This window comes from Lissotriton vulgaris, chromosome 8, assembly GCF_964263255.1.
Source record: "Lissotriton vulgaris chromosome 8, aLisVul1.2, whole genome shotgun sequence".
In the NCBI taxonomy this organism is placed as follows: domain Eukaryota; kingdom Metazoa; phylum Chordata; class Amphibia; order Caudata; family Salamandridae; genus Lissotriton; species Lissotriton vulgaris.
Window position 1 is genome coordinate 1,002,161,016 of NC_141696.1, and position 24,376 is coordinate 1,002,185,391.

Below are 24,376 nucleotides of genomic sequence, written 5' to 3' on the forward strand. Positions count from 1 at the left end.
ATGGGTGTAATGTTAAAGCTGAAGGGGGTTTAACCACTATAGCTTTACAGGCTTGCCTCCATTTATGAGAATGTACTCAGTAGTGGTTGGATGTAACCTAACGGTAGATGGTTGACAAATACATTTGAACAGCAGTTGACTTTGAGGCCTAAATTTGTACATCACTTCTAACAGAATAAGGGCCTCCTTTTCCACTGCACCCATATTTCCTCTCACTCTGGTTTTTCTCTTCTCCACACTGGGATTTTTCAATGTTTGGGAATATTTTATGTGAGCTATAATATTTCAATTTTCCTCTCCAGTGCCAAACCTAGGAGTTCCCTGTTTAGCCTTTACCATCTCTTATGTAATGTAGTATTCTTATTCTTATGGTGAACCGTATTTTCCCATTTATTATCTTTCTACTCTGCCTAATGCTACCGTTTTCCTGGAGTCTTCCCTTCTTGTAAATGTACCATTGTTCTTCCTTAACTTAAGGAGTCATCTCTCACTGGATCAGAAACAAGCCTCCTTGTGCAAACGTTTCACCGCTCCGTCCATCAGCTCCTTGTGTTTGCTTAGTGGCATTTGGGTTGGCATACTCCCAAGGTAACATACCAACCCAAGACATTTCCAAAAACCAGACATCAGAGTGACTCCAGGCTGGTGTGGCTTAATAGAATTCAACCATGGCTTCTTACTTAGAATACCTAATAAATTTCAGCTAAAGTGAGTAATTTTCCTCTTATTTGTGTGAGGAAAAGTTCCAGACCCCTTTGGGATCAACAAAGGTACTACCACCCAGTGTTTCCACACATCTTCAAATGAGAAAGGATACAACACTTGTGTAGATGGGGTGAGCACCCATTATAAGAAAGGTCTTAAAATCAATGTGGAAATTATCCTTTGAATTTCAATCATTCTGGAGACGTGCATGTTGCAGTATTTAGGGTCTTAATCATCTGCTAGCCAGACAATCTACCAAACCCAGACATTCCTGAAAACTAGACATCTGGGAGAGTCCATGGTGGTGTGGATTGCAAGGATTCCGTTACTTTTTCTTTCCCGGAATGCCCTGCAAACTTCAAGGTATGGTGAAAAAAACTATTTCCTCATTTATAAGGCAGCTAAAGTCCTACTGTCCTGCATTCCTTCAGTTCTCCAGATTAAAATAGCACCCTATATTTGATGGGTGACGTATCATACTGGATAGTAATAGTTAACATTTGGACCGCATGAAATCAATGTAGTGTCAATGTGGTCTTTGCAGGATCACTGCTTCAGTGTGTTCCTACCACGTGTGTTATGCCTTTCCACACACTGAGAACCATTTTTCCAACAAGACGTATAAATGCATGCAGGATAGTAAAACTTTAGCTACAAAGGGGAGTCTCCCATTTTCAAATGCACCTCGAAAGGTTCTTTGTACTTTTACTTTCATAGTTGTCAGTGCTATGTGTGTGTTCATTGCATCCACTAAAGAAAAAAAAAAGAAAAAACAAACTCAACAAACAAAAACCTATGGCTGCTGTTGCAGTTTTTCCGCAGCAGCCCAAAGTGTAACCGATTAAACTTTTTTTTTAAAAATAAATAAAAGCTCTCTACTGGAAGAGTTTCTCTGCGAGGAGAGGATCTTCATGTTTTCCGTGCTACAAAAGTAATGTGGAGAACGTGAACATCACTTGCAGACACTAAAAAGTGTTGCTCTTATTTTTACTGCCTTGATTTGAAGTGTAGCTTTATCCCTCATGCCATATATAGATGGTATGCAAATCATCACCTCCCTGAATGGCAACACTGAGGACTAGCAAGACACATTTCATAACTGCTTACTGCGGTTGCAAGTTGCATGACTGATAACATGTTAGAATTGAATGTACACAAAAAAGGGGTCCTTATTTTTGTTGGTCCATCTACTTTTTGGTCTCCCGTGGGGTGGCCACTAGAACTGGGATCTGCCCGGATTTCATCAAAATAGGCAAGTAATTGGTGTTATTTTGATTAACTCTTTCCTTTACTCATTCTACCCTGTATTTATTAAGATCCTCTTGCAGTCTATTCAACTGAATCAAAATCTGTGACCAGGCTTCTCCTCGTAGTTCCTCCCAGATGAAAATTCTAAGGTCACCTGAAGGGACTTCACTGGCTTTCTATGGCTAAATGTTTAATTTAAAGCATTTTGCATATGCCACCAAGTACTTCACTCAAGGGCTCATCCTTTATTCGAAACTGGATTTCAAATTATGTGCCTGGTAGTAATCTGCATTTGTTAAAGCCCCTTGCATAAAAGGAGGTCAACAATGTGAGTGTTCCTTTTCCGGTCTTGTTGCCACTCACTGAAAAAACCCCTCCCCACCCTCAACCTTCATACTCAATCCAAAGATCTTCTTTTAAGGAATCTCGAAACTTTGTTATTATGCTAAAATTGCTTTTCTCATTTTGAAAAGAGTCCAACATCTGAACCACACAGCATGTGCCGGAAAAAGCAGGTGGTGAAGGTCATTCTGTTGCCCATTTACGCTCCAATTCACTTGCGTATTTCATTCTTTCTACTTTGATACAGAAATTGGGATGCCAATGAGTGTAGAATGAGGATCTCTAAGGAAAAAGACGCAATATAGGCACCTGGCTGGTCCAACTCGGAAGTACACTTTTCCATAGGCTTAGTAGCAAGGCAACCACCATGCTACCCGGGATATTAGGTAAACAGTGCACCTCGCTATGCCCTCAAAATTATATTAGGAACTGTAATCATTTTAAGGATTCCTCCATGAGGCACTGAATGATGGTAGGAGTCGATAAACCAGACATCTGTCACAATATAAATTAGTTGCAACATTAGGATTCAACTGAATGGCAGACCCCTTGATATCTGAGCCAGAGAACACTGGGTGAATAACCAACTCCACTGGCTTTCAGTTAGATCACCCATATACAGTTCTACTGTAAACGAGAGCAAAAGATTTTTATAAGTTCTTTTATCTACTTGCACATCAAATCATAGAGTCCTGTTCTACAAAACAAATTTACTGCGGGAATGTTCTGTGCTACGTTTGGTGAATAAGAGTGAGCGCCACCCCTTTGCGAGACGGGACCACTGTCCCAAGCAACTTCTTGACAGTTTGTGCATTACCTAGCACAGAGCATGCACTGGTAGCCTTCCCATGCTCACTTGTGTGCTCATGGAACCATAGCAGTAACCAGTTATTCTCGGTTTCAATGTCCTTGCACACCTCTCAACAGTAGCTGCCTGTGTGGCCCAAATAGAACAGGTTTGCTTTCCCCTGATGAACTGGCAGAACAATTTGAAGAGTTGTTGGCAGTAACAACCTGTCGTACCCTCCTTCACCAACATGGGAATGGTCAGTGATCATGCCTGGCATATACCTTGGTATTGCTCTTGTGCTGGTCCACAGAACCTCAGGAAACAATTCTTAGAGGATCCACATGATTTGTACCCAGCTAAAGATACTCTTTTTGGGTGAACGTGTCAAAACCAGACCCCTTTGACACAAGCTTAATCTTATCAAGTAAGAAAATATCTGGGACAGAAACTATGCACAACAAATGAAGAAAAACCATTGAACGGTCTTAAAAGCCTGGACAAATGGAGAATGGTAGAGTTGCAACATGAAACCCACAAGTGTCAAGACGGCGGACACAACAGTGGTACTGAAGAGCACAGGCAGGGGAATTGAAGAGGGATTCACACATGCAGTCCATGAGTATGGTCTTTTGTGGCATTATTGGCTTTAGAGTACATTGTCAAAGAATGCAAAATCAAACTTTCAATGGCATTATGAATATGCACATTTTAGTCTGGATTGCAAGCGAATTTAGTCCAGAGACTATGAGCCGTCCACAGATTGTGAACCTGCATGATATAGAGCAAACAGAATTTTGTTTACAACGAGATGCAACAAATAAAATCTTAGTGATCAAGACATGGTACACAACATTGCAGTAGTCCAGTCACAAGATGTTTTTAAGACAGAAGATGGAAGCTACCCACAATGGCAAGGTAGTTCATTAAAGACTTAACAGTCAAATTAATCCTTTCACTGAGACATTTTTACCACTGGATAAAATCATTATACAATAACTAACATTCGTGATAGCTTACAGACCTTTGTTTTCAAGTGTCGACTTTTGTTCTGAGGTTCACTGTTATTCATTTCATGTTCTCTACAGCTGCTTTCGGACCCATTCCCATCCATTATACTTGATGCACATGCCTGTGTGTTGTAACCGCTGTCCACCTAAAATGAAAAAAATAATGGTTTAAACAGTTTATTATAAAAAGCAACTTATTACCAAATGCATTACCTAAAATGATAAATAATTATAAACAAACAATCGGATGATTGGAAATAGAGTTGTCGAGAAAATGGAACAAAGTGTTCCGCTAAGCATACAGCGGTTCTTTTATTACTAAATTGCGAGTTACAGGACCGGGCAATGCCATTTGGATAGTGGCTTCTGAAATCTTCTACGGCATAGCATCATACAGTGAGTGCCATGTAGACTTGTACGCATCAAAAACTGCTCTTAAAAAGATACAACTAAATATCTTGGACGACAGCTTAAACAAAGCAACTGATTTGTCACTCTCACAAAGAAGTTGCTGGGCAGCAAACTTGCTTGGTGAAAGACAGAGAAAGGACACGAGTTGCAGCATCTAGCAAGTTAAAAACATGCTCCGATGAGATAACCCACAAGTGAAATAAACCTTGAGCCGGTAGTCTTCAACTGATCAGCTTTTTGAAGACGCTTTAGACATTTTAGAACTTTACTCCCCAAATGAATTTAACAAGAATGAACGAATGGTCACAACTATTCACTGCAGGCATTTACAAAATGCACTGGTCAAAGCAATACACATTGCAGATCAATTCACAAGTCAATGCTGGCTGCACTACAAATACGCAAATTGTGATCATTAAACTGTGAAAGGAATCAACAAGTGTTAAATCAAACAACAAAGACCTGGTTGACATTGGTGGGCAATGGAAAGAGGCATATATTAGAAGATGAAACCTGAGTTAGGAGCGAAGATTCTTACTGACAAAATAATCGTAACCGAAATCCAAGGTTATAGTTACGTTAACTGATACTCCGTTATTCAGTCTATACTGGCCTCCTTGTCACAACCTGTGGGTACCAATAGCACCTATTGGTGGGAACAGAAGCCGCTTTCCAAACTTGTAACATTTCAGAGCTTTGCACGGTCAGTACCATAGGAATACGAGGACACATAAAAGGCCATGTAGCCTTGCAGGAGTGCACCATTTAGCAAGTTCCCTTTTGTGTAATGATTCTACCCCAATAAGAAAAATCGTATGTGTTAGGAATACGAGAGATCCCTTGGAATATACTAGAGAAGTCATAAGCTTATTCTTATCCTGCGAACTGTGCTTCATTTATGATTAAGCAGCAAGAGCAGTGGTTGGAGAATGCAACAGGACTCTGATGTGGGCTTACTAGACGCTTTCCCAGAGATTAGGACAGTGTCCACAAGAATGCAGGGAATGGATTAGAGTGGGATCGATCGGACTAGAATAGGGTGGGTACATTGGAGCGAGTGAATTAGAGTGTGGTGGACTGGAGTGGACATGGGTTCACACCCTTGAGTCTGCTGCCTTCTGTTTGCAGGGCACTAGAAGTTAAAAAGAACAAAATAGTACAATCAAGTCAGGAGCAGCGATGGGCACTGATTAAGTGGAATCAATCAGTGCTTGGTCCCTGCTCCACAGAAAGGAACAGAAATGGTGTTAAGCCTGCAGTGACCAATTACGAGGCTGTAAAGAATAATGCCACGCAAGCCAACAAACGGTAAGCAACGGGCGGGCTTCAAACCTTTTTGTAAACAATAGTGCCTCGCATGCACTAGGGCCTGCTTTTGCAGGCTCGTTCCTGATAAAAACAGGTGGGAGGCATGCATTGGAATGAATAGCTGTGTGTAGAGTGATGAGTAACACCGAGTGCGTGCTATGTTATGTTACATGGATTTGTAGAGCGGGAGTTATCACCTAAAAGGGTAGACGCGTGCTGGAGCATGTGTTTAGGTCTGTCAGTAGGGGAGGGAGGGACCACAGCCTCCAGTTCTGTTTTTACAGTTTCAGGAAGAGTGGGGTGAGGCAGAGGTCAGGTGTTTGTTGGGTTGGTGGTAGTGCAGGCGGCGGTTCCTATGTTGTGCAGAGCCCTGTGTGTGTGAGAAGTTTGAATTGGCAGCGTCTGTGCATTGGTAGGCAGTGAAGCTCGGAGTTGTGGGGTGTTGTGGGTGCGATGATGTAGGTTTAGGATGAGTCTAGTTGCAGCGTTCTAGATGGCCTGAAGTCTGTAGACAATGTGTTTGAAGAGTCAGGGAGAGTGTATTGTGATAGTCTAGTCTGCTTGTCATGAGTGATTGAGTGACTAAGCCTCTGGGGTTCCTGGGAATCCATTTGGAGATTCTTCAGAACATGTACAGTAAGCAGAAGGAGAAAGAGCGGACTGTGCTTACCTGAGCTGCCATGCTGAATTTGCCATCTAATGATTCCCTGGTTTCTTGCATGTTTGGTAAGACTTGAAGGTGGCAAACTCTGGTGGCCACCAGGTGGAGTCCCAGTTTGTGTTGCAGAATATTAGCACTTCCATCAGTTTGCATCCACTCTGCTAAACATGCATTTGTTGAAGTTGGTTCTGGAGCTGGATTTGTTGGACATTGATGAGTTGGATATCATCTGCATAAGAGATGATGGAGATGCCCTGTGTTCTGATGTAGACGAGCGATGTTTGTAAATGTTGAACAGGGCTGGGAGATGAGCCGTGTAGAACTCCACAGATCAGGTACTTGGGTTCTGATGTATGGGGTGTATCTCACTGAGTTCTTCCTGTGAGGGAAGAGCATATCCATTTGAGGGGCAGCCCTTGAAGGCCTTTTCTGTGTAGTCTTTTGATGAGTCTCGTGTGACATGGTGTTGAATGCAGCCGAGAGGTCAAGCAGAATAAGGGCAGAGGTTTCTCTTCGTTCCAGAAGGGTGCGAATCTCATTCATGGCAGCTCTGTTCTGTGATTGCTTTGAAAACTGATCACCTGGAACTCCATAACCTACTCGACCACACCTAGTACAGTGAGTTGTTGGTTGATTGTTTTTTCTGTCACTTTACCCAGGTATGGGAGTAGAGAGAGGGGGCAGAAATTGCTCAGTTCACTGGGGTTGGCTGAAGGTTTCTTGATGAGGGCTGTGACTGCTGTGTGTTTCCAGTCTTTTAGGAAGGTGGCAGTTTTGATTAAGGTACTGATGTGGGGGAGGTTTTTGCTGAGAAGGGGCCCTCCTATGTTGTAGATGTGATAGGGGTACGGGTCTGTAGTTGCCCGGAAGTGGACTGTTTTCATGACTGCAGTCGTGTCTTTCTATGAATATTCTTCAGTTGGTTACGTGGTTGCCTTGGTTGGTGATGGGCAGGTTGGTGAAGTCTATTTTAGACCTTTTTGATTTTACTGTGGAAGAAGTTGGAGAAGTTGTCGCAGAGCTCCTGGAAGGGATTGAGTTGGCTGTGGCCTCTGGGGTGGGTAACTCCTTGATGGAAAAGATCAGCAGACCCCAGGGAGTTTGTGCGCACTTGCTGGGTCTGCAGACAAAAAAGGGCCGATAACCCCAAAGTTAAGAACAATAAAAAGAGGCCAAGTCTTTGTCTGGCCACCCAAAAGCCATGCATGGTGGGGCGTGGTTGTTTGGGTGCAATAACTGCAAACATGTAGTATATTATCAAAAAAACTACCATTTAAAAAAAGCAACCGTTAATGAGCAGTCATGAGCATCTTTCGTGTGCGAATTCTGGATTGCAGAGCCAATCACAACTTGTAAATTTGACTGGTTTAAGTGTCAATTCATAACCATATCTGTACATCAAACGTATTTTACGTGAATATATAACTCTATAATATATATTTATGAATTCATTTTACATTACAGTGTTGCGAAGCCAGCCAACTCTGCAGTGATGGTTCAGCAGCACTAAATTGCTCAAAGGATTTATTTCAAACTTGGCATATAAGCAGAATTTCACTCAGAAAGTTATTTGTGATGTGATGTACATCCACCCCGAAGTTTGTGAGATATTCGCGTTTTAAAAACGTGTTTGGAGGGCATCAAAGAGTTTGAATTTCGAGCCATCGTAGCCGTTAAACTTGCAAGCTGGAAATTTGCTAATTTGATCCACGTAATTTTTCATAAAAAAGGACTGGATGAAAGGACTAGAATTAATGTTTCCCTGTCTAAACTCACGGTTTTAGCACAATGGGAAAAAATACACCAAAAAAGTGAGACTTAATGAGCTGTTCTAGGCAAAGGGATAGAGATGGGGAAAGACAAGTAAGTAGAGGCGTGGAAAATGTGCACAAAGAAAGGTGAAAAGCAGTATTCAGTTGCTGATAAACTCAGTAATTATACAAAATTCGAGCACATCAGGGTGCCCATTTTGTATTTGGAAAACGACACCATTTTCCTGAACTTGTACGTTTAAGTAGATTTTCAGGTTTTGCAAAGAAAAAAGTAAACATACATGCCATGCATCCAACCCATATAAAATACATACCGGAGCTGCCTGCACAAATGACAGCCCTACGTAACACAGTTAATGTTCCTTTAAAAAACGTAACATTACGGTTCATATATTGCTTTTGCTGGAGGGATTCACGTTATCCTTTGTGTGAGAATAGTGTTACACACTGCCCTTAATTATATATGCCGCTGCTCTTAAAGATTCCATAATTACTCTTCTTAGTGTACTCGTTACTGTATTTATATAGTGTACACTTTCATAACTCTAGGATTGAGCTGCTAACGACGCACAGAGGCCAAGTAGTACAGATTGAGAATATAACCAGGTCTAGAGCAGTTTTCAAAACCTCTACAAGATGACGCAGCAGGCATATATAAAGGAAGGGAGTTTCACAGAACTCCGTCCACCATGCATACAGTTCTTGTAAGGCATTCGTGCAGCTGGACCAAGCGAATTTCGGCGCTCTGAGAGGAACATACCAAGAAAAGTTGGTTGTCCTGAGAGGCGACTTATGATCAAATATGCATGATGGTCAGATTCGTAATCGACTCATCGGAGACAGTGCAAGGACCCTCTAACTGGAGGCAAACCCTTTAGATGGGCCTTCTGTATACATACTTTTTTGAAAAACTTTTTGTAAATGTATTTATAGGCTTCTTTACTAAGCACACAAGTAATAGTTAATGAATCTACGAATGAAGCAAAAATTACCTGAATGCTGCTGCTTTCACACGGAATAACACTGCTTTCCGCTAGTGGTGATAGACACATGTGGGAAGATTCAGCACTCAACCGAGTCCCAGTCATAAAGTTTGGCATGCAGTCGCTTCCAGCGGTCTCCTTAACCCAAATAGCATCTTCCTCGATCTCGCCTTGGTCAACCATGTCCACAGTGTTGTTATCCTTCAATTCGTCAATGTTCTCTAGTGATACTGAACCATGTTTACAATCATCGAATTGCCCTTCTGCGCCAAACTGGGTTTCCATCCCCTGCTGTCCGTGACTATTAAAATCTTTTTCATTATGCAACTGCTGCAAGTCTGCTCCAGGACCAGGTGACCCAGGCTCTCCAGGTGAAGAGTTCTCCTTGTCTGCTTCTTCACGATAGCAAAGTGCTGAAGGCACGCGGATATTAGTGCGATACTGTACAGATCCGCGACATGCCATAGCTCTAACCGGGAATATGCTTCTGATTGGAGAACAACCATGAATGAAAGGACTTCCAGAAAGTGAACTCGAACTGCAGCTGGACGCAGAAAAAACCTCAGGGGATGTAAAAGTCAGCTTTCTCTGCTCTGTGCCTTCAAACAATAAATTAAAAAAGGACAAATTAAACACATTTAACACCATGTGAAGGTTAGTATCAGAAAGAATAATCTACACATTCACATGCACTTCTCAATTACTTTCTCCCGTAGTCCTCTATCCACACGGTTCTTAATAAACACCTAATATCAAGTTTTAGCAGTTCTGTTTAAACAATGTAGAAATTAACAGGAACTTTCCCACAAGAAACTGTATGCACTCAGTAACCCCACCTATGGAATTTTCTCTAGCCATCCCTCAAAATCATACCTGGCGGTGTGAGATCTATTCTTATGAAGACTGAGAAAATGGGGTTCTGTTGCAGTATACCCCCACTTTTTACCTGGCTTCTGTCACAACTCTTAATGTAGAGTACAGGGTCCCTGCTGTCTAGGTTTTCATTACCACCTTGCTTTCCCTACAAAAAATGTCCACAATTGGTACTTTTGCCCAGTGAGACCCCACCCTGGGTAGCTAGGTCCTGGAGGCTGAAGAGGGTACCCTGGGACCACCTCACTAGGACCATGCCACTGCAGCTGGCCTGCCCCTGTGAGGTGAAAAAATGACCCAGTCGACATAGCACATTGTGTGTGCCAGGCCAGCTAGCACTGGCTACGATATAGGAAAGTCACCCCTCTAGCCGTTCTTCCCAGCCCTAAGAGAGGGTGCACTATATCCCAGGTGCGGACATATCTGCCCCTACAGTATTAGGGTCTATTCCATAATATTGTAAGGGCCAGAGAAGCCATAGAGAGTATATGGGCTGGGAACTTGACAACACTAGTTCCACAGCACCATGATGGCTTCACTGAACCCACAAGTGTTTGGTACCAAACAGCATCCAGTCTCCGGGCCCCAGCGCGTCACCGGCAATCTAAGTCTGCATCGCCCAAACGTGGCTCCCACTAGGCATCAGGGGATTAGTCAGCTGTGAGTCAGGGTCAGGCTCTGCATGCTCCTCGCCTCAGCAGCAGTGTAGGCTGCAACAAGTCAAGCCAGTAACAGTCTTTTTAAAAAAGCACCCTGCAGCACGATGAGGATAGTACAGGATATTGGAAACGGCAGAAGGAGCTTGTTTAATAGGCGGTCAGGAAACTATTCCCCCTAGCCCCCCTCAACATTTCTTTTTAGGCAGAGACAGGCCACATCCCACCAAGCTCCTCTGTTCCACTAACACTCTGTTTCTGCTACGGAGTTTGCCTTAATCTTCACAGACCCCCAACCCCTTTCCATTCAGGTCACATAATTCCACTACACAAATTCACTCCACACAATATCACAACTAACAATTCCAATCCAACCCACATAATTGCACTCTAAAACACATACATTCACTAGACTCCAAAACAAAACACATGGGTGAAAGACATTGCCATTTACAATGCCAATAACTTACTCTTGCAAATGAAAAACCTATTGGCATTGCCAGTTATTAATTGGTTTAGGAATATGATGTGCTGTTTTCTTGACTTTAAAATTGTTAGCACTGCTTGAACTTGACATCCATTGCTGGAATTGTATTTTGCTTGTGCCACAGTACAAGGGGTTTAGCAGAGTTTTACTGAGACTTGTGATAGAGTCCACAACTCAAAGGACATGACCGCCTAACATCATGTGAGTGACCCATGTGCTGCTTACTATGCATCAAGCTGGAAAACTGCTCCAAGCAATCCATGAGCAGAGGAGTTGGTGGCAATGGGGCTTTTGGGGGTAGATAGTGGGGTGATGGGAGTGTTCACCTCCAAAACGAGTGTGTGGCACAAACTTGGGATTCTCTTACAAGAGAAAGACCATATAAATGGGTATAGCTGATACTCTGCGCCGGAGAGCACTAATGGTAGAGCTCCTTCAGAGCCATAATTAATGTACACTTGCTGTTTTTGTGTTCGTTTGGAACCACTTCCTACGAGGCTGAATAATACACTCAACACAGACACGTGAAGGGGTAGGAACACGCGCATTTTGTTCTTAACTCGTTTGAGGATGCATTAAATGTCTTATTCATAAAAGATCATTTTAATTTTGAAGGAGACCTATGTAGTACTTCAGAGTACCCTAGTCCACATTTTAATGGCAGAGTGGGGACAAGTTTTATTGACTATGTTGATTTCATTCAATTTAACTTGTAGAGTTTCTGGTTACTCTGTAATGGAGATCTGCATGAGTGATCACAATACAATTATGTGGGACCTTGGGTCCCACATAATTGTGCAGGATGTTGAAAAGCTTTACTGCCCCACACCCTACACTGCACTCCTCTCTTGTCTCCTGTTAACCCCTAACCTCCCCAGGTCTCTTTTTTAGGTCCAGCCTTGGCAGTGCATGCGCTGGTCTGCAAACACGCTGTATTGGAGAAGGGAATAGAAGCTTGCCCACTCCCCACCCATATTTGTCATTGTCCTTCATAAACACTGGCTTCTGATTCGTTAATAGGCTTTTTAGTCACGTCTTAGTACTGCCTGGTCTTCATTTGTACCCTCCCATGAGGACTGACCCTTTAACTTCGGTTGTTACCCAGTACTTCTTTTTAGGTCGAAGGCCTAAAAGGCTGCGCTTGCGCAGTCTTAGGCCGGAGATTTAATGAGTCTTAGTAGCGCAGAAGGTCCCGCCTCCGTCCTGTCTCTCCACCATTGGCTGGCTTCCTAAATGGAGGCCAGCCATTGGAGGAGAGAGCCATCCCTCCAAAGAAGCCCCGTCTTTTCGGATTTGGGGGCGTGATTTTTTGCATTCTTTAGCCCTGTGACGTCGTCCGTCACTCAGGACTGCAAACCACGCCCCCAATTCCGAAAAATTTCAAAAGCTTGTGGCCGCCATTTTAAGTCTCCTTAAGGTGAGGTAGGCTGCTGTCCTCGTTTACCGCTGTCTTTTTCCCGCCCCCCTCCCGCTGTCAGTCTCTGTTTCCGCCCTCCTCCCGCTGATTAGGTCGGCCCGTTCTATTCTTCCCCGCCGTGTCTTTTTCCCGGCCCCCTCCCGCTGCCTGTGTTTGTTCCCGCCCTCCTCCCGCTGATTAGGTCGGCCCGTTCTATTCTTCCCCCGCCGTGCCTTTTTTCCGCCCCCCCTCTCTCCCGCTGTCCGTCTCGGTTTCCGCCCTCCTCCCGCTGATTAGGTCGGCCGTTGTATTCTCAGAGGCTTGTAATCTAATCCGCTGTGAATATCTGCCCCCCCCCCCATGGCTGACGCCCCCGTGCTTGCAATCCCGCGCCCCTTCTCTTGACCCCGCTCCCACCCCTACAGATCGGATCCATATGCCTGCCTTCAGCCCGCGTTCGGGAAGGATGGTGCTAGAGGAGCCCTAGACTCTTCCCTCACTCGAACACCAACAGCGTACGGTGTGCCTTTACACCCCTGGGCAGCCACGCCACCCAACCCCCCCCTCCCGGAGCCGGTGAAAGCATACCCGCACATCACACCGCGTGGGTGCGCCGCGAGTCTGCCACCGCACGAGCCCGGTCAAGGAGGACCCAGATGGGCTGGAGGGTAAAGCGAGGAGAAGAAACCTCAGGGGCTGTGTGGTCCGGGTGTGTGGAGGCGTTGCAACCTAGTCTCGCTAACGGGGCCCTGGGGAAGCTAACTGCAACGCGCTACAAAGGCAGGTGACCCCGGCCCAATCCCCATGAGGTTCACTATGTATCTCTGTCTTGGGGTGGCCTGCGTGAGGGTCAGATCAATGACGCACATCCCTCACCTGCGTGTGTGGGACGGGTGGTATTCCCCCAAAACATCCGCCACTCTCGTTCGGCGGCCCCTTCCAGAGCAAAATTACTGCAACCGGGCCAATGTACTCTTTAGACCGGTAGCGCTACCTGCTAGAGCCAGGGTGCCGAGAGTGAATTGCCAGCCGTTGGCCTTGGCGTTTGGGATAGGGTTCCGGCCAGCCCCCCCTATACCCGCCTGCTCCACGCTGCACCACGGCAGTAGTTCCCCCATGGTGGCCTCACCCAGCAGGGCTCTGGGCGTGCTGGCCAGCAACGGCACGGCTTGGAGCAAGGCGGCGGGGGTGGGGTGGGAAGGGTGGATCACAGCACTCACCTAGCAATCCCCACGCTTTCCCCACTACGATGGCCAACAAGACATAATAAGAACACACGTGGGAGCAGTTTCTGCCATTAATCACAGTTTATCGTTTCTGGGTTTTGATTTGGCTGGGGGTGCTGAAATATCAGAAAAACCGGCTTGAGCCCAACATCTGCTGAAACTACCTACACACGCCTACCGACCTGCCTCTGTATCCAGCCAGCAACAGAGCACCGCCCGCTCATCCTCAGAGGCGCCTCCAGCCACGAGGCGAACACTAGGACCCTGTCACGGAGCTCCTCCTGTCAGCTGGACACCCGCAGAGTGATAGGCAGACACCCCTCTGCCGCCGCCGGTCACTTACCTCCTCGGAGCCACCAACGCAGGCGACGTGGTACCTGCCCTAGCAGGAACCCAGCGGGAGGGGGGGGGGGGGGCACCTGTCACCGCGAAGGTAAGTTACTATCCAGCAACAGCATCAGAACACACACCTTCCCACGTCCCACAAAGAACTACTTCTTAGTGCCACAGACAGCAGCTTCTACTCAATCTCGTTCTCCCTACATCTTGTCCACTAATCCCAAACCCTACTAGTTGTATGGCTTAAATGCTGGAGGGTAGCAGTTATATGGTGAATAATCCTGTGAAGAGAAGAATGTGCCAATTACATTCGTTTGGTGCTCTGTTGAGAGCTTGGTGCTGTCAGGATGTCTAAAATGCTATGTTGGGGTAGAGCAAAATGAGAATCTGAATACAAAGGAATACATTTATTGGATGTTCTGTGACAGCAATCTGTGTGTCATGGTGTATTGGAACTGTGTCGGGTGTAAGAGAAGGTTTAACCTATTTTGATGTTTGATTTGCCTCTGGGGCTAAATAGATGAAGAATGCAGGCAAAGTCTATTTTCTGTAAATGTGTATCACTGCAACTATTAGTTGTGTGTGTGTGTGGGTGGCTCTGTGTGTGGGTGGGTGGCTCTGTGTGTGCGGGTGGCTCTGTGTGTGTGCGGGTGGCTCTGTGTGTGTGCGGGTGGCTCTGTGTGTGTGCGGGTGGCTCTGTGTGTGTGCGGGTGGCTCTGTGTGTGTGCGGGTGGCTCTGTGTGTGTGCGGGTGGCTGTGTGGGTGGCTCTGAGGGTGGCTCTGTGTGTGTGGCTCTGTGTGTGTGGCTCTGTGTGTGGGTGCAAATGCAATAGATCTTGCATTTGCAAGAGATTAAGCTATTGGCATTGCAAATGACAATGCCATTTATTTATGTTTTAAAAACAAAAACAAACAAAAATAATGTCATGAGCAATGCCAATAGCTCTAACTTTAACAATGCCGAGACCATTGCATTGTAAATGCTTGTTTTAGTCTGTAAGTACATTTTTCTTTCATGAGTTTCTCCTACTGCAGGCTCAGCATGCTTTTTCTGCAACATTCAGTGCGCCATGCGAGCTTTCACTTTCCAAGTAGCCTGGGACAATAGCGGTTGCTTTTTGCAATCAAATTTGTCTCGCATTTACAAGAGTTTGAGCTATTGGCATTGGAAATGACAAGGCCTTTTATTTATGTGCTAATTAGAAAAACAAATAAAAGGCATTGTCATTTACAAAGCTAATAGCTTTATATACCCCACTGCTGCCCCATTACCCCTGGCCCCTGCTGCCCTTCAAATGGAAATGAACGCAGGTTGTCTGACGACAGAAAGAGGGTTCATATTTTAATCTGCTCTCCTTGGCATCAGACATCCTCCAATTCAATGCACTGTGCTGCTGGAGAGTCTGAAAGGTTACAGATTGTGATATAGCACAGTCTCCAGCAGTGACCATACACACAGGCCTTGTAGTATTTTTGTGGCAGACATTTTTTGCAGACTGCAAAAATACCGTGAATTTTGCGGTTTTGGTCTGCAAATTTTGGATTTTCTAGTCACACAATTTGCCACCCAAGGCGGCAAAATCCTGGGGGGTCTGAAATAGAAATACAAAGTTGTCCTCTTAGATATAAACAGGCGGTACAAACTAGAAAAGCTGAATCAGAGAACCCTGGCAGAACCTAATCAAGGATAGCAAGATGAAGCAGTTCTGGAAAACTTAATTCTGCATTTGTTTTTAAATTTTATATAAGGTAAGACCTAGTGCCCTCCATTGACTGCCTGATACCTGCTGAATTATGTGGTTTCAAAAATATATTTGACCCACTGAAAGAGTCACTAACCAATACCTTAGCCACGTGCCTAAGGATTCAAAAAAGGATTCTATTATTTTTGGATTTGAGTGAGGTTTATGCACCGATTAACAAAATTGTCCCATGGAATGAGTCAGGGCAGTGCCGGCGTCCCAGTGCATGTCTTTATAAGTAACAGACCTGTGGGCACAGATTCTTGCACGAGTCCTTAGGACTAATGAGGGGGAAGAGTTGCTGACAAACTGATCCCAAGTATAGTCCCTATTTTTGAGAAGGGAAATTAGGCTTATCCCACGTTATTGACACATTTCCCTTCAAGGTTCATCTGTTAAGGTGCGGAGTTCAATCCTTTTAGAAAGACTGGAAACAGACAGAAGAAAATTGTATACTATCAGATATACAATAATGTTTTAAGAAAGGGCTCTGTATCATGGAACAAAATTTAAATCTGAACCTGCTAACTAGAAATACACCAGGACTAAAAGGATTTTTGCACTATGCCTTCATGGACCTTAACCACATCGCTGCTGTGGTTATTTTTCCCCTGTGCTGGAAATTGCCATTTTGCTGGTGTCATGACGAGCTCAGCTCGTCATCAGCATAGCTCAACTGTGCCTCATGACGAGCTGAGCTCGTCATGAGTATGGAAGGGGTTAACAGTGCATTTCACTGCGTAAAGCATGCTAACCTGAATGCATTGTGGGTTGAAGAAACAATCATAAATCAACCGTATTCAAATACTACTGCTAGTGTCCATTATAGCCATGGTGGAATATACCAGCCCATTTCAGATTAAAAAGGGCCATTTCGGATTAAAAAGGGAGACAGACAAGATTGTGTACTTTCTGCCTTTTTAAGTACACTTTACATCAACGATCTAGACAACTTAAACTCAAAAGGAAAAGATCTGCCTTGAGTAAGTAGCGGCCCAATTCCACTACATTTAAAACAGACTATGGTGTTATAATGGCGCGAGCAGCAAACGTCCGTCAAATATTCCAGATGGGTTTACACAACTCCTCGATCACTTCGCTCTTAAAAGTGAATAATTAAATCGCATACAGTGACTGTGGACATGCTTACACACAATTAATGGAGTACAAATAAATTATCTCTCCGGTTTTTCATATCTCGGCATTCAAATAGATATCTATGGAAATTGGGTACACCTGAGAAGCAGAAAGAAACACTTCTCCAAAAAGACTATGGTAGTGTTCAGATGTGCACATAAACTGGCCTCTAAACCTTTAAGAGATGTGCTTAAACTACAGTTGCAAATGCGCTTCGGTTGTTAATTATGGGGCTAGATTTTAAGATTCATAGACCGTCGGGTCACTCAGAAGGGCGAGAATGCCTTCTTGAGAATACTTGCGGTTTCACAGAGTAGTGCATCTTAAAACAGTTATTGGGCACTGGGATTGAACTTTCTGGAGGGTACTATTAAATTAAGATAATCCCGACCAAAACTGCTAGGGCACTCATTGTGGCCCAAAATAGAAGCAACCTCGAATACAGCCAACCCATCGGGGATTGCCAGGCCATCGATAATTTTTGCTGTGGAATGGCTTGCCCATATTAGGAAAACGTACAGGCTATTTGGTGAGAGTATGAATCTAGACAACACAGAGTTCAGCAGTAACTATTCTAAATTTGAAATTGTTAGACCTGGCATCTGTTGGTGTTGTTGCCCATGTCTTTTTGACTCCGAGCTCCTGTTTTTGAATGTGTGCTAGATTTCGTTTTAGCTGGCTTTAGGACTCTGGGCACTTTACCACTGTTGATAAGTGTTCAAGTGCAACTGATTCCGGTCTAAAATGTAATGGTATTTGGTTTCTCCACGACTGGCCTATAGGATTTACTAGTAAGTACTTAGTACAGTGCACCAGGTGTGCCTAGGGCCTGCAAGTCAAATGCTACTAGTGGGCCTGCAGCACAGATTGTGCCACTCACACGAGTAGCCCTGCAAGCGCATCTCAGGCCTGCCACTGCAGTGTTTGTGTGTGTAGTTTTAAACTGCCATTTGGACCTGGCATGTGCAACCATTTGCCAGGCCCAAACCTTTTTAAGGAAGGCCCAAGGTAGCCACATGGGTGGGGTGCAGTATATTTTAAAAGTAGGAGATTTACTGTTGTGTTTTACAAGTCCTGGTATTGAAAAACTGCTAAACGCGTCAAACTGGATTAAGGACATTCTGCCAGGAAGAAAAGTTGTTGCTGTCCGGAGGAACTGACACTTTGCTGCTTGCTTTGCTGTGCTGGCCTGCTCCTTCTGTCCTGGGAGTGAAAGGATTGGAATTTGCTTTCTACAGCCTGCTTTCCAAGTTACTCCAAGGGCTTAAGTTGAGCTTGCCTCCTGTTGGAAGTCTCAGGACCATCAAAGGCTTCACCTGCAGCTTCTCGGCTTTTCTGCCGAGAACCCTACTCTGCCAAGTGGTGCCAAATCCAGTTCCTGGGCCCTTGGATGTGAGTGTGCTGTGTTCAAGAAGAAACCAGAACATCGACAGAGTGTGACTTCAGAACCGGCACCGCTCTTCGACACTACACCACTGCCTGCAGCAGAGCCCTGGTCCCAGCTCAACGCAATGACCGCAAATTGCAACACTGGCTCCAACACTGCTGCAGTGCCTCTGAAGAACCGCCACATAAGGCGTTCTTAGTACCACGCTACCGAAGTCCGTGGCACCTGACTTAGTCACTACACCGGTAGCCCAGTTGTGTGACTGCAACACTGCAAAAATCGAGGCAGCATGGCTGGACACGTAATCGGCCCCACATCACCTGCAGAACAGTCTCCTCGCTGCATCACCTGCTCGTGCCTTGCAACGTTCGGAACACCAACATGCTAAATTACCTGCACACAGTAAGGAACCAATGCTGCACTGGCACCCACTACGCCTCACCTCCTTGCCGCCCGCAACGTCTTTTAGTCATAGTTTCCAAAGTACTGTAACCAGTGTCTGTACGACTCCTTAACCGGCTCGCGCTCCATCGCAGTAGGCACTGAACTTTGAGACACAACTTCAACAAGCAAGTCGTTTTAGCCCCAGTTAGAGCTTGTGTGTTTCTAAGTGCTAGAACTCCATTCAATCTTTGAAAATTTGTATCTCGATTCATGTATGTTGGATTTGTATCATTTTGGTCTTTTGTTTATAAAATATTGGCTATTTTTCTAATCTGGAGTAGAATTGTTTGGCGGCGTTTTCACTGTTACTGTGTGTACAAATACTTTACACATTTCCTCTGAGTGTAAGCCGACTCCTCTTGCCAAGCTAGCAAGGGGGTGAGCACAGGTTAATCTGAGGGTGTAACTTACTTACCCTGACTAGAGTGAGGGTCCCTGCTTGGACAGTGTGCAAGCCAGAGACCCCATTTCTAATAAAGATTATATGTAATTATGCAAAGAATAATGAGGTGGGGATGGAGTGTAACAAGGCAACAGTAAAACCTCATTCTACTTTATTATCTAGTGGAAGTATTCAACACTATCCTATGATTAAATCCGCATCACATATTTACACTGACCTGGGTTTTGCCTACATATATAACTCTAGATGGTGGCCCTTTATAGGATGGATCAATAGTTGAGGTAACTTCCTTCCCTCTTGTTCATGTGATAGGAGTTTTGAATAAGGCCAATTGCACATTTTTTTATTTGCAAATACTATGCACACCCACGGAAGTGCTTCTTGAAACGGTTGTGTAGACCGACACAAATTAATTTTCAACAACTATAATCAGCCCATTTGTTTAGCCTTTATCAGTTGCATTCAGTAAGCCACAGAGTGTAGAAACAGATAACTATGCAATAATATTTGGAAATATTAATTTGTGATTTGAAATTATTTACATTTATTGTATGTTTTGTTGCTTTTATTGGTTGATAAATGAATTAAATAATGATGGATTTGAATGTGACAATTGTAAAGGTGTATAGTATTATGTAAACTGTGGCTCAAGCATTTTAGTGCAAGTATATACTAAGAGGTACATTACAATCAATATTCTATTCTTCTCAAATTGCATTTGCTGCACTTTCTCCCAGTGTGTTCGATGTACTTTTCATTATTTCTTAGTTCGCCCAAACATTAGAAATTTATCATTTATTTTGCTTTCTATTCCATATCTGGCCTCTTCTCGATTACGTGACTTCTTTCATCAGATGTGTGTGAATATGCCAAAAGCTGTGGATACAGATTTTCTTAAAGTATTTACAAATTCAAAAGGGAAATGTTGAAAATATTCAAAGAATACCTGTTGGTGTTTTTCCCAAGGGTTGAGCTATTGGAGATACAGTAGGTGATGCAATAAGGCACGGAGATTGTTCTTGAACAGTAGGACTAGTTAGGCTTCCAATGCTATATGCTCTGCTGCCTCCTTGGATAGGACTTGATGAAAACTGTCCCTGAAAAACAAACAGTTGGCGTGAACAGTGATGAAATATTGTTTTAAAGATCAAAATTTGTGTCCACAATTTAATATGACAATATAATAGCAATGACAAAATATAAAAAAAAACATTGTTTTCCTAACCATGTGTGTTTTGAGGAAATGTCTTAATTATACAATTATAAAATTTGGTGTATCAATTATTATTCTTCCTGCAGAAGCCCGCCAAATCCCATCCACTGCTTCCTTCAAAAAAGAAGTGAAAAAAATCATAATGCTGATGTTCCTGCCCTAAAGTCTTGGTTCAACTACTTCAATACTGCGCTCTTCTCCGATGCAATGAATGTCCATTACACAGTTATGCTCCTGGGATTAACAGTGTGAACAGGCCACTGCACAACTTTGTATGTTATTTATGGAATGTTTCTCTCCCATTATCTGTGTTTACATGTGTGTAATCCGGTGATTAATAGTGTTGGCAGGCTGAGATCTTACTGGTATTGTTAACATTGCCTACTCCTCTATTTATGATTGGATCCTTCCGGTCTTGTTTTTTAAATGCTCTGTATCATGTTGTCATGCTCTTGTCTTGAACCCATTTGTAACGATTATGCTCGTCACACTTTGGTATCCTGCCTACGTCAAATGTGAAATGAAATGAAATGAATGAAATGAAATGAAAATAACTTTTATAGCGCATCCCAGCGCTTGCAGCTACAGCAAGAAGGTCATAAGTGGACGTTAGTTTGTAGGGAAGAGCCAAGTTTTTATTTTCTTACGGAAAGAAAGATGATTGGGCTCCTGTCGAAGGGGGGGCGCAGAGAGTTCCACAACCTTGAGGTGTTATTAGAGAAGAGGCGACCACCCGTGCGAGCCTTATTGATTCTGCTGACTTGTGCCAGGTTCTGGTTGTTAGAACGAAGGTTTCTGGAGGCTATATGTGTTTTGATCAAATTGGCCAGAATGGGGGGGGGGGGGGCCTTTGCCCTGAAGATTTTTATGGGCAATACTGAGGGCTTTGAAGTGTACCCGTTCTTTTATAGGTAACCAGTGGAGTGATCTCAGCGCTGGCTTGGCTGAGGAGCGGTGGTTAGTGATCATCAGCAATCTAGCGGCAGAGTTCTGCACCACCTGTAGTTTCTGGATTACAGAGACCGGGGCTCCCAGGTAGAGCGCGTTACCGTAATCCAGCCTCGACAAGATCATGGCTTGGACCAGGATTTTTTTTGCTCTGTCAGGAAGTTGAGGGAGGATTTTACGTATGGATTTGAGCAAGCCAAAGCAGGTGGCCACGGCTTTTCTGGCTTGTACTTTAAATGTAAGATCGTCATCAAGCCAGAAACCAAGGCTCTTGATCACAATTGTTGGGGTCGGGCTAGCACCCATAGAGGGGGGCCATAGCGTGGGGGAATTGAATGATGCCTTCCTGCCCAGTAACATCAGTTCAGTTTTTTGATTATTAAGTTTTAATTGGGACAAACCCATCCACTTTGATACCTCTTCGAGACAGTTATTCAGACTCGGGTGGGACAAATTAGCCTGATTAAGAGAGACCACGAGCTGAGTATCATCAGCATAGCTGATGAGTTCGATTCCGTAAGGGGCCACAATCTTAGCCAGGGGGGACATGTACACATTAAAAAGTGTGGGGCTAAGGGAGGAGCCCTGTGGGACCCCACACTGCAGGGGAAGTGGCGAAGAGTGGCAGTCTCCTTCAAATACTTTGAAATACCTATCGCAGAGAAAGGATTCGAGCCAGGAAAGAGCCTTTCCCGAGACTCCGATTTTGTTTAGGCGGGTTAGAAGGATACGGTGGCTTACCGTATCAAAAGCGGCGCTAAGGTCTAGGAGGATGATGGCCACATTGCCACCTGCGCCCAGTATCCTCCTAGACTCTTCCACCACCTTGAGGAGTGCTGTCTCCGTCCCTTGACCCGGGCGGAAGCGTGTTTGAGAAGGATGGAGTAAATTGGAGGCTTCCAGGAATGAAGACAGTTGCTGGTTTATACATTTTTCTGCCAGTTTACTAATGCCCGGGAGAAGGGAGGTGGGACGGTAGTTGGATAGGTCTCCGGGGTCAAGGTTGTTTTTTTTTAACAGCGGTTTGACCATGGCCATTTTCCAGTCCAAAGGGACTGTGCCTGTTTCGATCGAGGTGTTGATCAGGTTAATAACTGGGGACTCTATGATAGGCATGACTAGCTTCAGGGTGTTAATAGGGACAGGGTCAAGGGGGGAGCCACTTTTAATTGAGTTGAGGAGGGGGGATAGCAGATCCTTGGTGAGCGGAACGAAAGAAGAAAGTTCGGGGGTGGAACCTAGAGAGGGGGGTTTAGGTGGCGGGGGAGAATCTGAGGTAGTGACGGGTAGGAGGGCCAGAAGAATGGTTTGAATTTTAGTGTGGAAGAAGAGTGCCAGTTCTTCACAGCGAGGCCCAGATGCTTGTGGGCCAAGGGGGGATCAGGAGGTTTCAACAGATTTTTGACAATTGTGAAGATCTTTCGCTGAGTTGGGGGATGCAATGATTTTCTCGGCGTAAAAGGCTATTTTTGTAGCCTTTAGCACAGCTTTATAGGCTTTGATGGAGGCTCTATATTTAGTTTTTGTTTCTGGATCGAAGTCTTTCCTCCATAGTCTCTCCTCTTTTTGCAGCTCTGTTTGAGTTTTCGGAGCTCTGGACTAAACCAAGGATGGTGAATATATCTCCTTTTTTGGATTACAGATTTTCTGGGTAGGGTAGCAGAGTTCGCTATATTGATGTCCGAATTGGCGGACGGTAGAGTGGTCCTTCGTGCTTCCGACCATTCGTTTATCTTAAGCTTGGACCAGTGTCTTGTCGGTTTAGTGCTAAAAGGTTTGGCCGGGGCTGGGGGAGGGATATTCCATGTGAAAGGTATGATGAAGTGGTCCGACCATGGGATGGGGTTCGGGTGCAGGGTGGCAAGATCGGTGATGTTGGAAAAAATGGAGTCAAGCAGGTGTCCCTTTATGTGTGTGGGCTTTTGAATTGTTAGAACCATTTCGCAAGTCTCTAGATCTTGAGCCAGATCCGCAGCTATCGTGTCATGTGGATCATCGAAGTGGAGATTCAGATCTCCCAATATAGTAAAGTTGGAGGCTGAGCTGGCAAGGTTCACGACCGTTTCTAACAGTGTCCTGTGAAATTGTCCTAGGGATCCTGGGGGACGGTAAATTAGAAGCCCCGTAAAGGAGGTTGAAGGTGAGAGAGTGATCGAGAAATGGACGTTTTCACAGTCCAGTAATGGGCTGCCTAAGAGGCGACAAACTAAATGGTCCTTATAGAGGATAGCGATCACACCACCTATGTTCCCTATTCGATCAAGGTGCTGGATTAAGTAGCCCGGAGGCAGGGCCTGGACAATATCTGGGCCAGAACTGGGCCCTAGCCATGTTTCAGTGAGAAACAGTGCATCCAGTGCCGCGTCCTGCAGTAGAAATGAAATCTCGGAGGCATGTTTTGGCAGGGAGCGGCAGTTCAAAAGTGCCATATTGAGCTTGTGGGCTTGTTTCTGCCTGATCTCTGCCGATTTGATCAGTTGATAGGGACAGTGTCGGCAGCGATATTGATTGTGTGAGAGGTCTAACGAATGTTTGCACCCTTGCGCCACACACACACTTGCGCAACACACACACACACACATGCGCCCCACACACACACACACTTTTCTCTGCAAGAAGAACTCCGTCATTCTTCGGTAATCAAAAAACTTGAAGGTTAAGAGTTCACGCATTCTCTACGTACCTGAACACTTTCAGAAGGGCATTAACTACTCCAAAATGCTCCCTTGCTTGTTCAAAATGTCAGAATACAAGTCACATGTTAGGCTGAGATTGTGGGCTCATCCAGTTTACATAATTATCAGTTAGTTTTAAAATTATGGCCAATCATTTTGTGGTACAAGAATGCTTGCATACGAACATCTTCAGAGTGTCTCACCAAAAAAGAGAGAAAGAAAA

At 44.5% G+C, this 24,376-nt stretch overlaps 1 protein-coding gene across 1 annotated transcript in view; it reads right to left on the minus strand.

The window, feature by feature from the left end:
• The window catches only part of BORA (BORA aurora kinase A activator), a 338,798-nt gene that overhangs the window by 75,265 nt on the left and 239,157 nt on the right, over positions 1-24,376 (minus strand). The window contains exons 9-11 of the mRNA XM_086934892.1: positions 20,264-20,414; positions 9,237-9,826; positions 4,107-4,238 (exon numbers count right to left, since the gene is read on the minus strand). Coding sequence (XP_086791018.1) covers positions 4,107-4,238; positions 9,237-9,826; positions 20,264-20,414 — 873 coding nt within the window. The remainder of the gene's footprint in view (positions 1-4,106; positions 4,239-9,236; positions 9,827-20,263; positions 20,415-24,376) is intronic.